The sequence below is a fragment of the Anabrus simplex genome, chromosome 1 (genome assembly GCF_040414725.1).
Source record: "Anabrus simplex isolate iqAnaSimp1 chromosome 1, ASM4041472v1, whole genome shotgun sequence".
NCBI lineage: Eukaryota > Metazoa > Arthropoda > Insecta > Orthoptera > Tettigoniidae > Anabrus > Anabrus simplex.
Window position 1 is genome coordinate 138,042,771 of NC_090265.1, and position 22,031 is coordinate 138,064,801.

A 22,031-nucleotide genomic window follows, 5' to 3' on the forward strand; every position below is an offset into this window, starting at 1 on the left:
CCACATTTACCAATCACCCTTTCGTATCCTTCAGTTCTATTTCCAACTCTCGAATTGAAATTGCCCATTAGCACTATTCTATCCTTGCTGTTGACCCTGACCACGATGTCACTCAATGCTTCATAAAACTTGTAAACTTCATCCTCATCTGCACCCTCACATGGTGAATACACGGACACAATTCTTGTCCTAATTCCTCCCACTGACAAATCTACCCACATCATTCGCTCATTTACGTGCCTAACAGAAACTATGATGCGTGGAATGGTATTCCTGATAAAGAGCCCTACCTCAGACTCTGCCCTTCCCTTTCTAACACCCGTCAAGTACACTTTATAATCTCCTATCTCTTCCTCATTATCTCCCCTTACACGAATATCACTTACTCCTAGCACATCCAGATGCATCCTCTTTGCTGACTCAGCCAGATCTACCTTCTTTCTTCCATAAGCCCCATTAATATTGATAGCTCCCCATCGAATTCCATTTCGTTCGCCAAGTTGTTTCCAAGGAGTCCTTCGCCTGTCAAATGGGAGTGGGACTCCATTACTCCCATACGTCTGAGGCTTGCTTACAGTGTTCTGAGCTCGGTAAATTCATGAAGCAGGATGCTGCCCTACTTGCACATAGTCCAAGTGAGGATCTCTCCTCTAACGGGTTATGGACCACCGGTGAATTGTATAGTACTAGCCGCCTGAGCACAAGGAGGGCCACGACTCAGAATATGTCCAAGATGCCCACTGCCTTTCCATAGCAACTGGTATCCCGACTCTCAGGACCACTTACTAGGCCACTCAGCTGTTGCCCATGGTTCACGAACTAGGACGTGACTACAGTAACCCACAAACATGAACCATACATACAGACAGAAATACCATTATTTTCAAATTCTGAGCAATGTACAGACAAAACTCTTATTTTATATATATAGATTGTAAGTACCGTAACTAGGATAGTTTATCACCATTATATTGTTAAGCTATCATTTGTCTAACTTTAATAGTCTCTTACATCAATAGCTATAAAACATATATTCTTTGATGTTGCAATATTATGATTATAGGTCCCAATGCCTCATTTAATGCATTGAAACTGCAGAAAACAACACTACTAAGGTTGTGGCTAGGGGTAAAGTATCAGACTTCACATAACTCATCACCAGGCAAAACTCTCATTATAGCAATATTATTATTTTTCCTATACATTCAGATGTCTGGGCATACTATCAATATAAGAAGCATTCAATGAAAGCACTTGCATCATGGAGTATATTTATTACACATATTCAAATTTTACAAAAAATACTTTACATTTATTTGGAGGTAAGTATTTACATAGAATCTTCAGTCTTCAGGTTTCTCTGGCGGTGGCCCGCAAGGTTGCAACATCTTCTCCATTAAGTTAAACCTAACACGTGCTTTTGCTTCATTTTCACAAATAGCAAAGAAATTCAACAAGTCACAATGTCCCATGTAAGAAGCAAATGAGTCTCGATGCTGATTAACCAGCCACTCAAACTTTGTGGTATCTGCATGGCCAGTTCCAATATACTTGGACTGCAGATGTTCCAGTTGACTGTGAATGTTATAACGATCACCCATGATTACTACCTGAAAAAGGGAGAATAAGGCATAAAGAACATTGATATGTTTTCATCAACCTCAGCACCTTGTGATTAAAAACCACAGGTAATATAAAAAGAAAATTTTCTTTTTCTTTACGTCCTTACAATTTCTTACTATCAGGCATTAACACAAAAATATATTTTCTTTCTCATCTGATCTGTTTTCATTATAACTTTTACCATCTATACTAATATATAAAGAGGTAAAGTTTGTTTGTATGTAATGGCTAATATCAGGAACTACTGGACCGATTCTAAAAATTATTTCACTAATAGAAACATACATTATCCCTCAGCACTAGGCTATATTTTATTTTCAAAACAATTTGAGGGGTGGGGTGCGACTTGGGGAGATATAAAAATACTAGGCTAATATAGGCGAAATATCGAATTTGTCGTACAAGGACGAGACAAAGCTAATTTTAAGCCCCTTGACGCAAAGAACAAAACTCTGTAAGCCCTACGGGCCCGAAAACCATGTTTTAAGGCCCTAATACCAACTGTTATTGAGATATTGGCACCACACTACACCTGCTCTAGGAATTAGATAAAGAAATGAACTGCTGTAACCATGGCAACATCAGCTCCAGTATGCTTACAGCAGCGAGATTATCTACAATATATCACAAAAACCTAACATGTTACAGACATAAAATTTGGTATTTGGAATCTCCTTTAAAATAAAAGAAAAATTTTTGTTTTCAGAAAATAAACTTGAGGGGTGAGGGTTGAAAAGAAGCGAGGAAGGAGTTGAATACTTTATATGACGATACATATATCTCAGAAACGGAAGACGTTAAAATTGGTAGGCCATACTTGAAAACTCTTTAAAAAATAAATGAAATTTTAAAAAGTGGGCGATATTTTAAAATGAGTATCTTTTTCTCTTCTACCGGTTTTTCCACACCTGTGGGGTCGCGGGTGCGAACTATACCGCACATGTGGATTTGATGCTGTTTTACGACCGGATGCTCTTCCTGACACCAATCCTATGTGTAGGGATGTAATTACTATTGTGTATTCCTGTTGTGGTTGGTAATGTGGTGTGTTGAGTGAATATGAAGAGGAGAGTGTTGGGACAAACACAAACAACCTGTCCTCAAGCCAGAAGAATTAATCACACGCGATTAAATTATCCGACCCAGCCCAAAATCGAAACTCTGTGAACCGAAGGCCTCAACGATGAACTCTCAACTAAGGAGTATATCTACAGTAGCTATATCTCATAAACTTAACATGTTACAGGCGTGAAAATTCGTATTTGTAATGTCCTTTAGAAATAAAGAACCCCCCCCCCCCTTATTTTGACTGTTTCTCACATGTAGAGTTTCATGTCGCATGGTCCAGATTTAGCTCTGCCAGTAGCTTGGTCATCTTAGCCCCAAAAGGCAATGCCACAAACGTGGTTTACAAAGAGGTTCTGGCGTAAATGAAATGCAATTTTTTGGCAAGTTTTTATACTTTTGGGATTTTCAGATAATGTCTTAGTGCAGTACCGAGGAACAATTAATTTTTATCAACTTACAAAATCCTTGCAAGCGAAGCCGTGGGTAACAGCTAGTATATAATATTATTCTAAAGGCTCCTACTCACTAGGTGATTAGCTGTGTCTAGTTTACTGGACAGTCACGCCAGTGTTCACGTGGATGACTATCATCAAGGAGTATAGTTTCCTCAATCAATATTGCTTTCAAACATTTCAAATGAGAATATTTTTGTTATTACTAGCCCAGTAGTTGCTGTTGCCAGTCCCAAGCCTGGGGAAAACAGGAGGGTTGGCTCAATGCCATAAAATGATAGCCAAAGAACATCTTGAGGCAACCTCTAAGGTTCAATACGTTAGTTGTAATTTTCTCACAATTTCATTAATTACCAACTCATAAATCACTATCACCTCACTGGATCACATCCAGAGTTGTAATTCGGGACCTAGTCCCACCACAGGTGATACCTCGACAATTAACTATGGAAAGTCTTCAACTAAATATTCTACCGTCTGAACCAAATGGTTAGAGAAGGCAGTACTCGGATACAGTGGGCAGCCACCTTGAAGATCCAATGCAGTCGGAGGCTCTGAAATACCCACATACAGACAAGACAACTGAACCCAAGTCAAAATTTAAATCAAACCATATGTCATATTTTGCAACATACAATGTAAATTCCCTTCTACAAATTGGTAAATTAAAAGTGATAACTGACATAATGGACCAGCACAAGATTTTCATTATTATTATTATTAGAAAGGGCACCCGAATGGGCATTAGGGTTTACAATATTCACTTATTGACATGGTTCTCTTGTTGCAAGTCTTGATGTGATACCTGTCACACTGTTTGCCACATAAAATGCATATACAGTTAACACCTGGATTATGAAAAGACTTCACTGTGCATATCTTGTGGTGAAAACCATGAATGGAAAGTCGTGTTATGATATGTTTTTTTTTTTTTTTGCTAGGGGCTTTACGTCGCACCGACACAGATAGGTCTTATGGCGACGATGGGACAGGAAAGGCCTAGGAGTTGGAAGGAAGCGGCCGTGGCCTTAATTAAGGTACAGCCCCAGCATTTGCCTGGAGTGAAAATGGGAAACCACGGAAAACCATTTTCAGGGCTGCCGATAGTGGGATTCGAACCTACTATCTCCCGGATGCAAGCTCACAGCCGCGCGCCTCTACGCGCACGGCCAACTCGCCCGGTGTTATGATATGTCTTTGATCTTGATTTTCTTTGGTCCAGTTTCTCACCAACATGGCATCTGAGGTATAGAAGTCGGGGTCGATTTCCTTTTTCGTTTCTTCCCTTCTGCGTAGGAGTTCATTGTAAGCTCCAGTAGATGGCAGATGGAGCCTCATTCTGAGGTCCTGAATGTAAAAAGTTTCTTTGGCCAATTCATATACTAGACGTGATGGGGCCGATTTTCCAACTCGTAAAGTACATTTAAGAAAGCATGCTTTTACTTTCTCTATCCATTCAAGATCTCTCAGTTTGAGATGGTCCCAAATTAGTTCCAATCCGTAAGACAAGACAGTATTGCAGTGTATAAAGATAGTGTTGCGAGATCTTTTATCTTGTAGATGGCCCTTGTCGCTTCCGCAATTCTTTCTTCTATGTGGTAATTAAAAGACAGAGCTGTGGTTTGAAGAGTTATTCCTAAGTACTTGAATTTGCTGACTACTGTTAGATCGTTGTTACAGAGGGTAAGAGTGTCTTTTGTAGAAAGTCTCCCTCCTTTTCTGAAGGTCATTTGCACCGTCTTCTGAAGATTGATCGTGAGGTGGTTTTCGTTAACCCACTTTTCTAACTCTAGTAAGGAAGCTTGTAAGCTGTCTTTGTTTGATGATCCTAGTACCATGTCATCTGCGTAGAGGATGACTGTCGTGTCGGGTGAAGAATTTACTATATTCGTGATGTCTGCAGTGATGATGTTGAACAGTAAAGGACTCATCGGGTCACCCTGCAGCACTCCATTCGTTTGTCTGATCGGGTCCGAGGTGTCGACTCCACCTTCAATCTCTATGTAGGTCACTATCAAGATTTAGCAACTTAAAAAGGGGATGAGCTTCGCTGATCATGTTTTTGATCTTGGTTAAGAGAATTTCTCGATTTATGGAGTCAAAAGCCTTCGTGAAGATTTTCATTATGGGATCAGGATGCACTCGAATCTCAAGGGTACAGACTCTACAAAGGTATAGCAGGAGAGTGACAAAAACATTCCCCAGTTCGGAACAGGCTTTCTGGCTAGCCTTAAAATAATAAACTCTATACAAAAGTTTAAATCTCATTCCTCAAGGATCTCCACGCTTACAATAAAGACAGCTAATAAAATTTATACCATAACTAATGCACATGCTCCTACCAATGATAAGAACTTTTTAAAAGACCATGTAGAGATAGAAAACTATAGGGATCTACTAGACGATATCCTAAATAACATTCCTAAAAACCATGTTAAAATATTAATTGGCGATTTTAATGCCCAACTAGGAAGAGAATGTAGATGTCGTGATGTAATTGGTAAATGGCCTGCTCAGAAGAGAACAAACAAAAATGGTCAAAAGCTCATTGATCTTTGCAGGAAACATGGCCTAATATCAAAATCTACATATTTTAAGAGAAAACCACAAAAACTCAAAACATGGAAACATCTCGATTATACTAAAGGTGAATGGCAATTAGATCGTGTATTTATGGATAAATTATATCAAGGAAATTTATGTCAGGGTTCTCCGAGGAATAGACGCATGCTCAGATCATTACATAGGCCCTAGTAAAAATTAAAGTCAAATTAACTCCTCAAAGGAGACTACAACAACAAGCCTATAAACCAAAAAGGAAAATATATCCTACACTGCTAATTAAAAAGGAAAATGATCAAAATTGAAAATTATCAAAAAATAAAATCACAAATAACATAGATGACCTAGTTAGTAACCTTCTAAAAATTGCAGAAGAATTGGCCCCAATAAAGCCTCGTAAAAACCATCAGTAGTGGAATAATTAATGTGATGATATGATTGAGAAAAGAGACAAAGTGTGGTTATTGCACCAGTCCCAAAACTCTGAAGCATCTCTTCAAAATTTAGTTAAAGAGCAGAAAGATACAACTAAAAAGCTTAAGAATAAAAAAACAGTATCTTACAGAAACTCTGAACTCAACTGAAGAAGAATTCAAAGTATCACATTCACAGATTTATTAAAAAAACCAACACATCTAAGTATGAAGCCCCAACCTTATTATTTACAAGAGGGACATGGTGAATTAGCCCACAACAATCACCACAATGCACAAATCCTGGCTAAATATTTCAAAATGCTCCTAAATTGTGAAGAACCTACAGAATTCCTTCACTTAGATGTCAATACACAAATAACAACCCCAACGAAAAATATAAACCCTCCTACAATAAACGAAGTTTACACAGCATTGAATGGCATAAAGAATTTTAGAGCACCTGGAGAAAATCAAACCTTTGCAGAAATTTGGAAATATGCTGGAAGTTCAGCAATAACTGGCCTCCATCAACAACTAGTCAACATCTGGATTACACAAAAATTCCCAGAACATTGGGCAACAATCATCCATTCACTACATAAAAAAGGGGACAAAACAGACCCTAATAACTACCGAAGGATTCCACTCCTGGACATATAAAATGTTCTCTAGAATTATTCTCAACAGAATTAAATTACAACTTGACAATGAACTAGCAGAATATCAAGCATGTTTCAGGCCTTGGAGAAGTTGCTCTGACCAAATTATGAACCTCAAACTGATAATGGATTACAACAGAAAAATAAATAGACACATGGGGATAACATTTATCGACTTCAAGAAGGCCTATGATTGTATTCACAGGAAATCTTTATTAAAAATTTTACGACACATGGGATTACATCCTAAATTATTAAATATGATAAAATTAACTCTTACAGAGACCAAATCAAAAGCAAAGTTAAGAGGCGAATTATCAGACCCATTCAAAGTAACTACTGGGTTACGACAGGGTGATGGTTTATCACCATTACTATTAAATTGTGTACTAGAAATGGTAATGAGAGAATGGTTTAGGAAATGCCCTCCAAATATTAAAATATGTAGGAAAATCCAAACAAACTGCCTTGGTTTTGCAGATGACATGGCATTACTACCCAAAGATTTGGATGAAGCAAAAACTCAAATATCAGAGCTTCACACCATTGCAAATAAAATTGGCCTTAAAATATCATTTGAGAAAACAGAAATAAATTATGCTCCAAAAAATCCAACACCATTGAAAGAAATACATATTAACGGTACTAAAATTAAAATTGTAACACAATTCAAATATCTAAGTGAGATAATAACAAATAATTTAAATGAAAAATCTTCAATTCAGGTAAGGGCAAACAAGTTATCTAAGGCACAGAAATTAACATGGGAAACTTACAAAAAGAAATGCTTATCCAATAATGCAAAAATCAAACATTGCAACAGAGTCATAAAGCCAGAAGCCACATATGCTGCAGAAACATTATTCCATCTAAATGAACAATCCAAAACTGACAGATTACAGAAGACTGAAAGTTGAATTGGAAGAACTTGTATCAATAAAAGCTATCAAAAAGGTGGGCAATGGCAAACAGTACCTAACAACATTGTATATATCACCCTGCGCAAGAAAAGACTAGGGTAGACATGATACTGTATAGGCTTTTGGGCCTATGCTTTGACATGGCATACGCCCAAAAGCCTATACAGTATCATGTCTATAAGTACGGGCCATGAAAGCATCAATGGCAAGACTAGGGTACTTCGGCCACATCCCGAGAATGCCAGATTCGCGACTTCTGAAACAGCTAGTGCAGTACAATCTTGCTTCAAAAAATACTACAACTGGATGCAGATGGATAAAAGAAATTAGGGAGGATTTGAAAGAAATTGGCCTTACAGTGGATGACACTGTTGTTGTTGTTTGAGTCATCAGTCCATAGACTGGTTTGATGCAGCCCTCCATGCCAACCAATCCTGTGCTAACCTTTTCATTTCTACGTAACTACTGCATCCTACATCTGCTCTAATCTGCTTGTCATATTCATACCTTGGTCTACCCCTACCGTTCTTACCACCTACACTTCCTTCAAAAACCAACTGAATATGTCCTGGGTGTCTTAAGATGGGTCCTATCATTCTATCTCTTCTTCTCGTCAAATTTAGCCAAATCGATCTCCTCTCACCAATTCAATTCAGTATCTCTTCATCTGTGATTCGATCTATCCATCTCACCTTCAGCATTCTTCTGTAACACCACATTTCAAAAGCTTCTATTCTCTTTCTCTCTGAGCCAGTCATCGTCCATGTTCCACTTCCATACAATGCCACGTTCCACACGAAAGTCTTCAAAAAGATCTTTCTAATTCCCTTGCACAAACTTTGTCACACTGTTCGCCTCTCAGATTTAGCGACTCTTCATTTGTGATACCTTTGCCAGTCTTCGGTTTAATGTCACATATCAAAAGCGCTTTTTCTCTTTCTTCTTTGATTATTGCCCATGTTTCACTTCCATAAAGAGCTACATCCCATACAAAAGTCTTCAAAAAAGTTTTTCTAATAAGCATATCTGTTTTTCATGAGATCAAATTTCTTTTCTTTTAATAAGGACCTTCCTTGCTTGAGCAAGTCTACAATTAAATATTTCTTTGCTGGGCAATTTGAAATACATGCCAGTGACTTCATGTGAAGTTGAAAGGTCTTTTCCTATATACAGTAACATCCTAACAGACAGAAGGCATTCAATGACTGCAGAAAATTTGGAAAAATATTTAGTTATTAAATGCGTCTCAAAATGAAAATTGGAGGTTGAATAACATCTGAACTTTTAACTTATTTCGGTTTTGTTTCCTTTTCTGTGCACAAGAATATATTAAATAAAGCTTAGATATTTACGTATTTTTTATTTATTACATATTTAACTATAAATTTTGTCAATTTTAGCTACATATTTATGTACAAATTTCTCATTTTTATATTACATATAATCTGGGCTCTAGTAATAACCCTTACATTTTTATCATCTTTATGAAGTTCTTCAGAGGAATTCTGAAATGCCACAACATTATGGACGGAGTGGAAGAATAGCGATCATTCCATCTTCTTTGTGAAACTTTATCTCCCTCAACTCCGTTCTGAGGAAAGGCAAAGTTGTTCTACTGATGACCACGTTATATGAAGAAAAAAAAATAAAAAAATAAAATAAAAGACAGGAGAAAATCAGGACCTCATTCTACGACAAAACATATTTTTCAGTGGATATCCTAGACAAAATGTGTGGAATGTATGATGTTTCTAGAAGATGTTGACGCTGGTCACTGAAAATTATTCTGATCTCAAGAATATTGGTGGAATCATTGCTGCAATCTGTTATAAGAACAATGATACCAAATATTTTGAGAAGAAATTTTCTGTATGATCTGTCAATGGATCTCATTAAATCCCATACCTTGAGAATGATGAAACAACCGGAAATCATTCCTGAGGAACTGAAAAGGGGGTACAAATTGTTCAAGGGAAGTGATGATGATGATGAGAGACCTGCTTGCCATCTAGAAGCAGGAGCATGAGAACAATGCTGCATGTGCAAAAGAAGTCTGCACAAGACCACTAAGACATTCTGTAGTATGTGCTTCAAATGGATTTGCCCTGAATACACAGACACAGTCTGTATCCCTTGTTTAAGTGAGGCAGGAAAGGAAGCATCAACCATAGAAAGTGGTTGAGGATGCAACAGAGATGTAAGCAGTAGCAAAGTTCTTGAAAATTCTGCTGTGTTTTTAAGCAGACTGGTCCTAACTCATAACACTACGTTATAAAAGTAAGAAAATCCTTTTCACAACTAAATTTAATAGATAAAATGATACGTAACACAAAAAAATTGGTATTAAGGTAAGAAGAAAATAATTAACATGGCTGGCTGATTTATGCCATCCACACAAATACTAGCATGTTAGGAAGGGGGAAAAGATGCAACTCTTCACATCCTCTAGTAACATCCACTAAGTTATATTATAACAGAGAAATACAGAGATAAGAAGGAGGTGCAGGTCAGAACAAAATATAGTTAAGGATGTTTGAGGATGTAAGGGGAGACTGAAGGAACTTGCTAAGAAGTTGAATTTAGCAAAACACTCAGCTAAGGAAAACATGATAGCAAATATAATTGGCAATCTTATGAATTTTGATGATGATGATGCTTGTGGTTTTAAGGGGCCTAACATCTAGGTCATCGGCCCCTGATGGTACAAAATGAGACGAAATGCAATGACAAAATAAAAATAAAAAATCCTCCACTGAGCAGAATTCAAAGCGTGAGGACGAAAAATGAGCGGATGGATATGAAGTTTAAACAATCAGTGGAGACGACCCGCAATGCCTCAGTCTCAACTAAATTAATACTGACCAAGGGACTGCTTCTATAGCTCAATACTCAATCGATGATGCTTGCAATCTAAAGGGGTCCAAAATATAGGTCATCGGCCTCTCATAATGGTACTTATCGCTTGGAAAGTATAACCATGGTATCTGACATGGTGCGGTACTAATCAAAAGTATCGTAGACTTGCGGTATTCCACACATTATGGTACTACTCACAGGTAATGAAATTCGCACATGTAATACAGACCTATAGTGTGTCACACTTAGCGGCGCCTTTTACAGGCAACGCAAACCTATGGTTTTCATCACATAAGTGTACTAACCACAGGGACTCGTACTATCCTGTGGTGTTCCTTATATAGTGGGTACTAATCATAGGCAAGACAGAACCCTGGTGTCGCTCATATAGTGCTACTAATCACAGGTACCGTAAAAGCCTGACCGCACGGTGCTCCTGATTGCTACTAATCAAATACCTATTTAGTACCTAACATAGTGGTACTACGCGCAAGTAATAGCGACCCATAGTGTTCCCCGCGTGGTGGTACTAATCACAAGTAGTTTCTTGGTTCTAATCCAATCATCCCTTGGTCGCCCCTTTTAGTCCCCTCTTACGACAGGCAGGGGATACCGTGGGTGTATTCTGCGTCTGCGTCCCCCACCCACAGGGGGTAGTGTGTTTGGTCTGCGAGAGGTATTTTATTTCCCTCAAGTGCGCCGGCAAGCCAGTTAGGACCCCCCTATCCGCCACCTGGGACGCGCCACGTGGGAGTATCACCTCTCCCCCTGCTACGCCAGCATAGTAGGTTCGTGGCTTATGAATTTTAGGGGAAAAAAAACTGAAGGGTATGTACAGGTAATTTCAGGCAGAAACAGGTTCCAGGGTTCATTAATGAACAACGTAAGTATATATGTGAGGACTTACAAAAGGCAGAAGTGTTCAGTCAGCAGTATGTAATGATAGTTGCATATACTGTAAGCATAACATCCAGATAGAGGAAGTGATTAATACCGGTAAAGTATTGAAAAATACCTGATAATGAAGACATTTACAAACACTGTTTTAATTTCTGTGGTGATGGGGTGAAAGTACTTCATGGGGTTCACTGTAAGTAGTTAGGTGTTAATATTGTGATGATGATGATGATTGTAGTTTAAAGGGGCGTAACAGCTAGGTTATCAGCCCCCGGTGTTAATACAAGAAAAGACATGAATGCCAAGAGTAAAGAACTGGAATCACAATACCGTACTTATTTGAATACACAGTAATCTACTTATTTGAATACTCTTTGCACGAAGGAGTGATACATCTTTCTTTTCTTTTTTTACAACTGGTTGTATATTTCACAGACACAAATAGGTCTTATGGCGACGATGGAATAGGAAAGGGCTGAGTGGGAAAGAAGCGGCTGTGGCCTTAATTAAGGTACAGCCCCAGCATATGCCTGGTGTGAACATGGGAAACCACAGAAAACCATCTTCAGGGATGCCAACAGTGGGGTTCGAACCCACTATCTCCCGAATGCAAGCTCACAGCTGCGTGCCCCTAACTGCATGGCCAACTTGCCTGGTAGGAGCTACACCAAATGAACAGAGTTACTATAGCAGCCGCAGTGTACTAAGAAAAGGGTGATAAACATAAAACGGATAATTACAGGCCAGTCAGCTTGACATGGGTTGCTTGTAAGGTCTGCAAAAGCATTCTTTCTGATAATATTACACAAATTTGCATAATGACTAACTAGTTTGATAGAAGGCAATTTGGGTTTAGGAAAGTTTATTCCAGTGAGGCTCATCTTGTAGTATTCCAGTAAGATCTGTCCAGTATTTTGGATTCAGGAAATCAAATAGACTGTGTCATTATTGACCTACCCAAGGCCTTTGATAGGGTAGATCATGGGAGACTAGCGATGAAATGAGGGCTCTTGGACTAAACAAAAGAGTGGTTGAATGGGTGGCTTAATTTCTAGAAAATAGAACTCACAGGAAGCATTATCTAATCCTGTACTGATTATGAGGGGAGGGTTTCCTGCAAGGCAGTATTATTAGATACTAGCTCATGTACCTGTCCTTCACTACGGAATTCTACGTTGTATACAGAATTCTAGGTTAGGTAGTGTACAGGTTGGTACTTAGCACACCCACCAAGACGCATGGCTAGTGCATACCTTGGATGAGCCTCCACGGTATGCACTAGCCATGTGTCTTGGTGGGGGTGCTAAGTACCGACTGATGAGCCCAACTTAGCACATAGGGGCAAAACGCAGGCAACCAAGAACGAGTTAGCTGGAAAATTTATAATGTCCAATAACGGACCATTAAATTGGTATTATAAATTTACTCATTAAGGACAAATATTTCATATTCCCTGTGGGAATTCAACATCTATATCATAGTGGCTTTACGTCACACCAACACAGATAGATCTTATGGCGATGAAATCCAGGCTTCTGCCACACAATATAGTGATTAGAAATTGTGCAGCACCACCTCTCCTACCCTGCTGGCTAACATTCTAATGGCGTGACAGCAGTGGATGCTATAACAAGATCAAATGCTTAGCAGATACATATGTCTCTGGCTACAGCCCTGAAGCCATTTGAGGTCAAAATGGGGCCAATATCCACATAAGGACTTTGAGATTGTATGGGAGTACCTGACATGGCCCAGCTACAAAATCTGGAATCCATCAAAGCAAGATTTCTAAAGAGGACCCTAGGGCTATCAGACTGGTGTATGCACTCAGGACGGAGACTTACTTTCTAGCAGATCTTAGAACAGAACCATTATTGTCAGCCATGGAGAACTATAAAAAAAGAACTTGAGGAAAGGATTGTTTTTTAATTTGCTTTACTCGCACAGACATAGATAGGTCTTATGGCAATGATGGGGTAGGAAAGGGGTACGAGTGGGAAGGAAGAGACCATGTACCTTAATTAAGGTACAACCCCAGCGTTTGCCTGGTGTGAAAATGAAACACCAATGAAAACCATCTTCAGGGCTGCCAACATTGGGGTTCGAACGCATTATCTCCCAAATGCAAGCTCACAGCTATGCGAAGGAAAGGATAAAGAAGGAGGAAATATGAGAGGAGTTCTATGCAACTGACGTCACGACTGAACGGCAGTGGACTGAAGCAGGCTTTAAATGAAGGCATCATGTAATAACGGGCCTTACTGAACATGCACCCTACCAGTTCAAGACCTGCATTTAAAAAAAAATTGTGTTTCTATGAGCTCTGTGAACACTGTGTGTATGAACTGTGTGAAAAAGGGTGTATCGGTACCATTTACGTAAGCATGGGCAAAGACACAAATCTATTAATGAAATAATCACTGCTTCACTGCTTGTATTGTGCATGCAATATTTCATTCATCTTATCTGGCTGTGGTATTTTAGAATCTGTAAATAAATTTGCCAAGTACTAGGCTAGATTTCATGAAGAAAAACAAAACAAACAGAAACCCAACCTGGAAATTATTAAAGACAAGTGAATACTAATTTATGTCACATTTTATCATTCACAGCACACAAATTCTTTAAAAATTCACTTTTATGCCTTGTGATATGGTCTGAAGGCTTTTTTTCTTTTTAACTAACAGTCTGTTTCTTGGTTTTATTGCTTGAGTGAACCTTACACAGTCTTCCTTGCCTGTTGGGAAGTTTTATGACACAGAATGACAATGAAGCCCTTGCATTTGTTACAAGATAAACATTTATTTCCTCTCATCACACATCTAACTGAGCTTATTTCTTGTTCTTTGAGCCAAGCATGTTTATTGCTGGACTATGTCATACTGTACGCCTATGTCAGTCAACTGTCAATTTCTCCAAAATAAATACATTTTAAAATTTATTACTTACAACTTTCTTTACATCGCACCAACACAGATAGGTCTTATGGCGACAATGCGATAGGGAAGGAAGCAACCGTGGCCTCAATTACGGTGCAGCCCCAGCATATGCTAGGTGTAAAAATGGGAAACCACGGAAAACCATCTTCAGGGCTGCCGACAGTGGGGTTCGAGCACACTATCTCTTGGATGCAAGCTCACAGCTGCACGTGCCTAACCACAGGGCCAACTCGCCTAGTTTACTACTTACAGACTCCTCTAGTCACCACATTAGGAAGCTCAGGGTTCCTGCTGTTTAAATATATCGTAAGTGCCATCAAGCAAATACAGAAAGAACTATGTCAAGTTAAACAAACAGTTGATTATTTCAATGCTAGTATTTCTCACATTTCCAAGTGCTGATTTAATGAACGTTGGCACTCAAGGAGTTAATATAAGATTCTCTTTTCCTTCCCCTCACTATGCTCAACAAAATGATTGATAACAAGGTATCCTATTACATTTAACGCACACCAGATGACAAGATCACTATGGTCTCTGGTCCTAGTAGTTATGTTTTAAGAGCAAGATGTTGCCCAAAACATTAAGGACAAATATTTCATATTCCCTGTGGGAATCAACATCTATATCATAGTGGCTTTACGTCACACCAACACAGATAGGTCTTATGGCGATGAAATCCAGGCTTCTGCCACACAATATAGTGATTAGAAATTGTGTAGCACCACCTCTCCTACCCTGCTGGCTAACATTCTAATGGCGTGACCTTTCACTTTCTTAGAAATTTAACGGTCACTCAGCGGCAGAGATCTAATGCAAGGATAGTACTACACTATAAAGTTCTTCAACACAGGCCTATAATCTTTAGGTACAGCCTGGTTTCCAGTGCCCAAACAATAAATCAGTTCATTCAATGAACAACTAAAATATATCATTGACAAACATACCCCCATATGTGCTATTTAGAAATAATGGTCTTATATCAAACTCAGCTCCCTTGTTTGTTTGTGGTTTATACTTATATTGTTATTCCTCTTTCAATAATCCACTGCTTCTGAAATTAGAACAAATCATAACCATTTTTTTGTTTTGTTTTTTGTTATTCACTTACACAGCAACGATTCAGACAGGTCTTGTGGCAACGATGGTATAGGACAGGACTTAATTAAGGTACAGCCATTAAAGCATTGGCCTGGTGTGAAAATAGCAAAAGGATTTTAAGGAACAGCATCTTTCCAGAAAAGCTATTTTCATATAGGTAGGTCAATATATGTATCTGAGGAGATGAAATGAAGCAAAATAAACACAATTTGTTGCACCTTTTTGTGAGATTACCACATTTTGCCACCTTTTCCCTTCTATTTCATGCTTCAGCACCTTTTCCCCACACTTTTGTCTTTTTAAAAGATTAGATGAAATTTTTGAACAGATTTTGAAAATTGTGTTTAAACAATAGTCAATAAATAAATACTAAAATATAATTTATGGAAATCATCAGTAATTCATATCCTAGTAAGAATGGACAAGCTCACCAAGAATGGCCAACCTACAGCTGTAAAATCAAATTAAATTTAAACAATTATGCAGCAACAGTTTATACCACGTACAGTTAGTACTGGCATATATTTAACAGTTTGACCTATCGACTGTGTACTCTCTTGCTGGCCGTGTCAGTGTTTTACCAGTCTGGACCAGAATGTATTTTTCACAACACAAAATCATACAGAAGGTTAAGAAGGAGAAGTTGTATGCACTTCTAGAAGACTTCAGGATGCAATTTATCGAAACTGATGGCATCATTCTTCGATGTGTCGTCTGCAAACTAAATAATGCAATCGATGACAAGCATCAATGAAACGGAATAAACCAGCACATCCAGTACAGCAGACATGTAAAGAACATTGAAATTCGCAAGTCGAAACATAAGCCAACTAAACTACTCTGATAAACACCTTTGCTTCAGGATCTGAAAAGCAGCGGTCATTGCTTGAGTTCAGTGTGGATCTTGCCATGGCATTAATCCAGTCAGGAATTCCAGTCCACAAGGTACACATATGAAGCATTTGATTTGCAAAGAAGTTGTGGAAGGTGGAGCCGAGCGACTTCTTGGTACAAAACTTGACAACTTTAATAAAGTGATTTCATCAACACCGTTTTTGCACCATTTGTATGTATTTTCAGAACCTTTCTTTCCTCTTTTCTTACTATACTTTCCACCTTATAATCCTTTCCCTAATTATTAGCACAGTATCATGATAATGACTACAGGTCTCGCTCATCAGGCAGTTAATTTCAACCTTAGCTCATAACTGCCAAGAAATGAGAATGTCAAGCTCATCATCATTATCCTCCTTGTTTGTGTGAATAGCCTATTTACAATTAGTGGTTGAATGAGTATGTTACCATCCACATCCTTCCTCATTAAAACACAAACATTTCAAGAAAAAGCTTTCCAGCATGGCGAACTTTAAGTCTAGCCCACAACAGTCCAGCACTTCTCGTAAGACAACAGTGATGTTTCAGTCTACGAGTCAAGTTATTTTGCCATGTTTACTATACAACATGAAGTTACCAATGAAAATATAATTTTCTGTAATTCAGCTAAAAGTTATAAGCATAATTTTCGAGAGTTAGCAGCCGACGGCGGAACGACAGGTGTCTAACACAAGGTATATAAGATAAATATATATAAATCTTTTTTTTTGCTAGGGGCTTTACGTCGCACCGACACAGATAGGTCTTATGGCGACGATAGGATGGGAAAGGCCTAGGAGTTGGAAGGAAGCGGCCGTGGCCTTAATTAAGGTACAGCCCCAGCATTTGCCTGGTGTGAAAATGGGAAACCACGGAAAACCATCTTCAGGGCTGCCGATAGTGGGATTCGAACCTACTATCTCCCGGATGCAAGCTCATAGCCGCGCGCCTCTACGCGCACGGCCAACTCGCCCGGTGTATATAAATCTAAAGAATTTCTCACACCAGAAGCTGCACAGAAAAATATAACTCATTAGTATGAATAGGTATTTGACCTACTGTGCACAAAATCTATAGCTCTGAATAGCAATTATCGTAGTAGGCCTATACCCAATAGAGTGGCCGCATGTGTTAACATGTTATGGCCATGGAGCCAACCTCTGCATTTGGGAGCAGAGTGGGTATGAACCCCATTGTTGGCTGTCATGTGAATGGTTTTCTGTGATTTCCCATCTTCACTTTCAGGCAAATGCCAGGACAGTTCCTATTCATAGGCCACAGCTGACTTTTTCCATCTCCTTATCCAATTTCATTCACCTGCATTACCTCCTCATATGAGGTTGATGTCAGGAAGGGCATCTGGCTGTAAAAACATGCCAAATAATTTCATTTCACCTCATCTTTAACCCCATGTCAGGAAATTGAACTTAGGGTAGACATACATCAATTGTCACAGTATACCAACAAAATCAAACACATCGAGCAATAGGGGAGGTAGGCCAAATACTAAAATGTCCATTCCTAATTCGGTGGTGGTAACTGTTAATAATATTTTGAAATATATCTACTCTCTTCATGTCTCCTGTAATTGTTGATAAATCTACATTTTTTTCACTTCAACAGGTATTAGTATCTGGCTTTCAGGCCCATGACAAATGAGGAAGGGTAGGCCAAATACTAAAATGTCTGTTCCTAACTAGGTGATGGTAACTGTTAATAATATTTTGAAATATATCTACTCTCTAGATGTCTCCTGCAATTGTTGATAAATCTACATTTTTCAGTTCAACGGGAATCAGTATCTGGCTTTCAGGCCCATGACAAATGAGGAAGGCTTTCTGATCTCTCAAGGAATGAGTGGCAACTGTACGGCAAACAAAGGTGAAGATGCTTTTTTTTATAAGTTAGTGCAAGTGAACAAGAATTATTATTTTCTGTAAGTTAATTGATATACAAAAAAATAGTAATCCACTCCCTCAACAACAATAATTAAAGCTGTACCATATTTTCACTCAGAAACTGGTAAATGTAACCCAGCTAATGTTTACACAAACTTATTGTTTAACTGTCCAGTGTTCGGTCTTCAGAACACAGCAAATGTTCCTTCACAAACAGCAGTATCTGCCTCACTTCATCTTCTGTTAAGCGATCTTCAATATCTTCCACAATAACCTGCATATCTAAAGCAGATTTAGGAGGGTTATTCACCATCATCAGTTTCTCTGCCTTTGTCAATGAAAAATAATTTATAGATAATAAGAAACGTTCAATTTTAGCAGATGTTTCAGAAAAACACGGTGTTCCACGGAGATATTGTAAGACATCGTAAGTAACTGAGGTTAATTTGCCGGTATCATTGGTCCTATATCGTTCACATTTCAATTCTTCCAACAACTTCATAACCTCAAAATTACTAAGAACAGCAGAATATGTATTAGTAATTTCCATATTCAAATCAAATAAAGTTTCCAAACACAGAGTCAAGTGAAGCAATAACTCCAAACAATCTTCGCAATATTAAAGAAGAAACATGCAACAAAGAATAACAGTTACGCTACGTCACTACATTTAGAACATGCACCAAGATTAACTGCAACAATACAAGTAGATTACATCTTACCAATAGTAATCAAAATGACAACAATAAATCAAGTACTCGACCACAACCTCAACAACAACAACAAAAACAGGTAAACATGTAATGAGCGCTGCCACCTTCGAGCAGACACTATTTGTTTGGTTGTATGCTCGAAGGCTGCCACCAAGCACGAATGAAATTACCTTAACATGAAAATTTTACCCTAAGTTGCCGCTATCCTAAATTCGTAAAAAGTACATGAATATTTAAAAAGACATAACTGTAAATTATTTTCACTTCTATTATAGTACTCAGAGTAATAAGTCCCATGAAGATACCAATGAAAATATAATTTTCTTAATTCAGCCGAAAGTTATAGGCATAATTTCTGAGAGTTAACAGCCGACGTTGGCGAAACGTAAGCTAATCTGCGTCATGTAAATTAAGCGCTATATGTTAGAACTCTATCCCTTCTTTTTTCCATTTTAGAAAAATAATTGGTGTAATATTCTTTATATAATCTTGATTGCAGCCAATGGCCGTACATACAAAAATTAACAAAAATGAAGATTACTGAACGCCAATGGTATAGTAGTATCAGTGTTTCTCATCGTATACCGGTACAGTTTACGACATGATATCTTTCCCATTCTTGCCTGCATCGTTTGCGCACGCATTTTGAGCTCGAGTCCCGAATAATGAAATTGGGGCCGATGACCCAGATGTCGGGCTTCTTTAAAGGATAGTCATCATAATCATCCTTTATCGCAATATAATATAGGTATACATTATTAATATCTCTTGTCCACCGGATAATTATATTTCAGAAAGGCAATGGTCGAACTATTTCTCCCAGTTAGGTCATGTATCGGAGATAAATCTCCTCGGTTATCTAAACTGTCACCATACGATGTGGGGTTGTGACTCAGACACGCCAAAACGAATCCATCTTCTAGATGCGACGTACCACCATGATCTCATAATACTCAACGATGGCTTTCCTACACGGCTGACTCCCTCTGCATCCCCTCCCAGTGCAGAAGATTTCACCTTATGTCGCAGTTCTATGGTACCGCTAACAACTTGGCATACATCAATATATACATATACAAGTGATTATTTCCCCATCATTATTACGTATAGTTTATGCAAACCGAACCCGTCTATGACTGCCTCCAGAAATATTAGTAATGTACGTTCGCTTAAAATATTGACGCAACAACCTTCAGTCAATTTATAGAGACTGAACTCCATTTAATACCGTATAATATGTTAACATATGATTCCCTCCTTAATATCTTATTTCGCTATATCAATATATATCACCCCTTTAAAGTCGTTAATACCTCTCAAACACGACAACCTTGCCGTCTGCGGTGGTAGGATACTGAATGCCACCAAATTATACAAAAGCGCCAAAGATTATTCCGACTTTATCGGAAAAACTTATCGCCTCACAACTATTTCACTTTAAAAAACCATATTGCTTACTCCAGACGAGTCTTTAATGTCAAGCGACGAGATACGTGGAAGAATTTCATTTCATCTGTAACAACATCTACCCCGGTAATACAAGTCTAGAATGCTGTCTGATCACTTACACGTGTTTCCCAACATGCAGAGTCTGCGACAATACCGCCTACTGTTCTCGCGCAGTTTCTTATTTCTCTCACACCGAACTTTTCGCATAGTTATTCTTCTGTGTTACTACAAACCATTATACTCCATGAACTAAAAACAGTCTTACCTAAATCTTCTCATTCCGCACCCGGCCCTGATTATATAACCTACAGAATGATTCATTTGTTACTTCCGAAAGCAAGAAAAGGTGCTTATTAATTACCGTATTATAACAACGTATTGTCTACACTCAAAACGCCCCAACAATGGAACGATTTTTTCCTTGTGCCTATACTTAAACCACATAAGATAGCCTTCTATTTTCAAGTTACCGCGGAATCGTCCTCGGTTCGTGTCTTAGGAAAACATTCATTAAAATATGGTTACAGAAACTTCTATGGGTGCTAGAGAACCATCAACTTGTCCCAAAAATCCATATGCGTTTTTTAAAGGACATACTTTGTACTCGATATCCTTTTGGCAAAGACACGTCGACACAGTACCATAGCCACATTCTTAGACCATAAATGAGCATATGACTCTATCCCTTTGCACGTTATGGGATTGTCTTTCTTGAAAGCGATTCCCACCTGCCTTTATCTCTATCTTACGACAATTACTTACGTAATTATCGCACTCTTATTGTTAAATCACCTCAACATTCCATCTATAGTCGACAAACATTGTATGGTTTACCGCAGGGAGACATTTCAATCAATCAATCAATCAATCAATCAATCAATCAATCAATCAATCAATCAATCAATCAATCAATCAATCAATCAATCAATCAATCAATCAATCAATCAATCAATCAATCAATCAATCAATCAATCAATCAATCAATCAATCAATCAATCAATCAATCAATCAATCAATCAATCAATCAAACTTCTATGGGTGCTAGAGAACCATCAACTTGTCCCAAAAATCCATATGCGTTTTTTAAAGGACATACTTCTCAAGATGCAGTAAACACCTTTGTACTCGATATCCTTTTGGCAAAGACACGTCGACACAGTACCATAGCCACATTCTTAGACCATAAATGAGCATATGACTCTATCCCTTTGCACGTTATGGGATTGTCTTTCTTGAAAGCGATTCCCACCTGCCTTTATCTCTATCTTACGACAATTACTTACGTAATTATCGCACTCTTATTGTTAAATCACCTCAACATTCCATCTATAGTCGACAAACATTGTATGGTCTACCGCAGGGAGACATTTCAATCAATCAATCAATCAATCAATCAATCAATCAATCAATCAATCAATCAATCAATCAATCAATCAATCAATCAATCAATCAATCAATCAATCAATCAATCAATCAATCAATCAATCAATCAATCAATCAATCAATCAATCAATCGATCAATCAATCAATCAATCAATCAATCAATCAATCAATCAATCAGTCCCGATCTGCATTTACGGCAGTTGCCAAGGTGGCAGATTCCCT

At 38.2% G+C, this 22,031-nt stretch overlaps 1 protein-coding gene across 1 annotated transcript; it reads right to left on the reverse strand.

Annotated features, from left to right (window-relative positions):
- Nucleotides 1-1,259: 1,259 nt before the first annotated feature.
- Nucleotides 1,260-19,124, reverse strand: Sf3b5 (splicing factor 3b subunit 5). Its single transcript, XM_067139352.2, has 2 exons — nucleotides 18,987-19,124; nucleotides 1,260-1,610 (listed from the first exon to the last, which is right to left on the reverse strand). The coding sequence occupies exon 2, from the start codon at nucleotides 1,599-1,601 to the stop codon at nucleotides 1,344-1,346; it is 258 nt and encodes an 85-aa protein (XP_066995453.1). The 5' UTR covers nucleotides 1,602-1,610; nucleotides 18,987-19,124; the 3' UTR covers nucleotides 1,260-1,343.
- Between the last annotated feature and the right edge of the window lie 2,907 nt (nucleotides 19,125-22,031).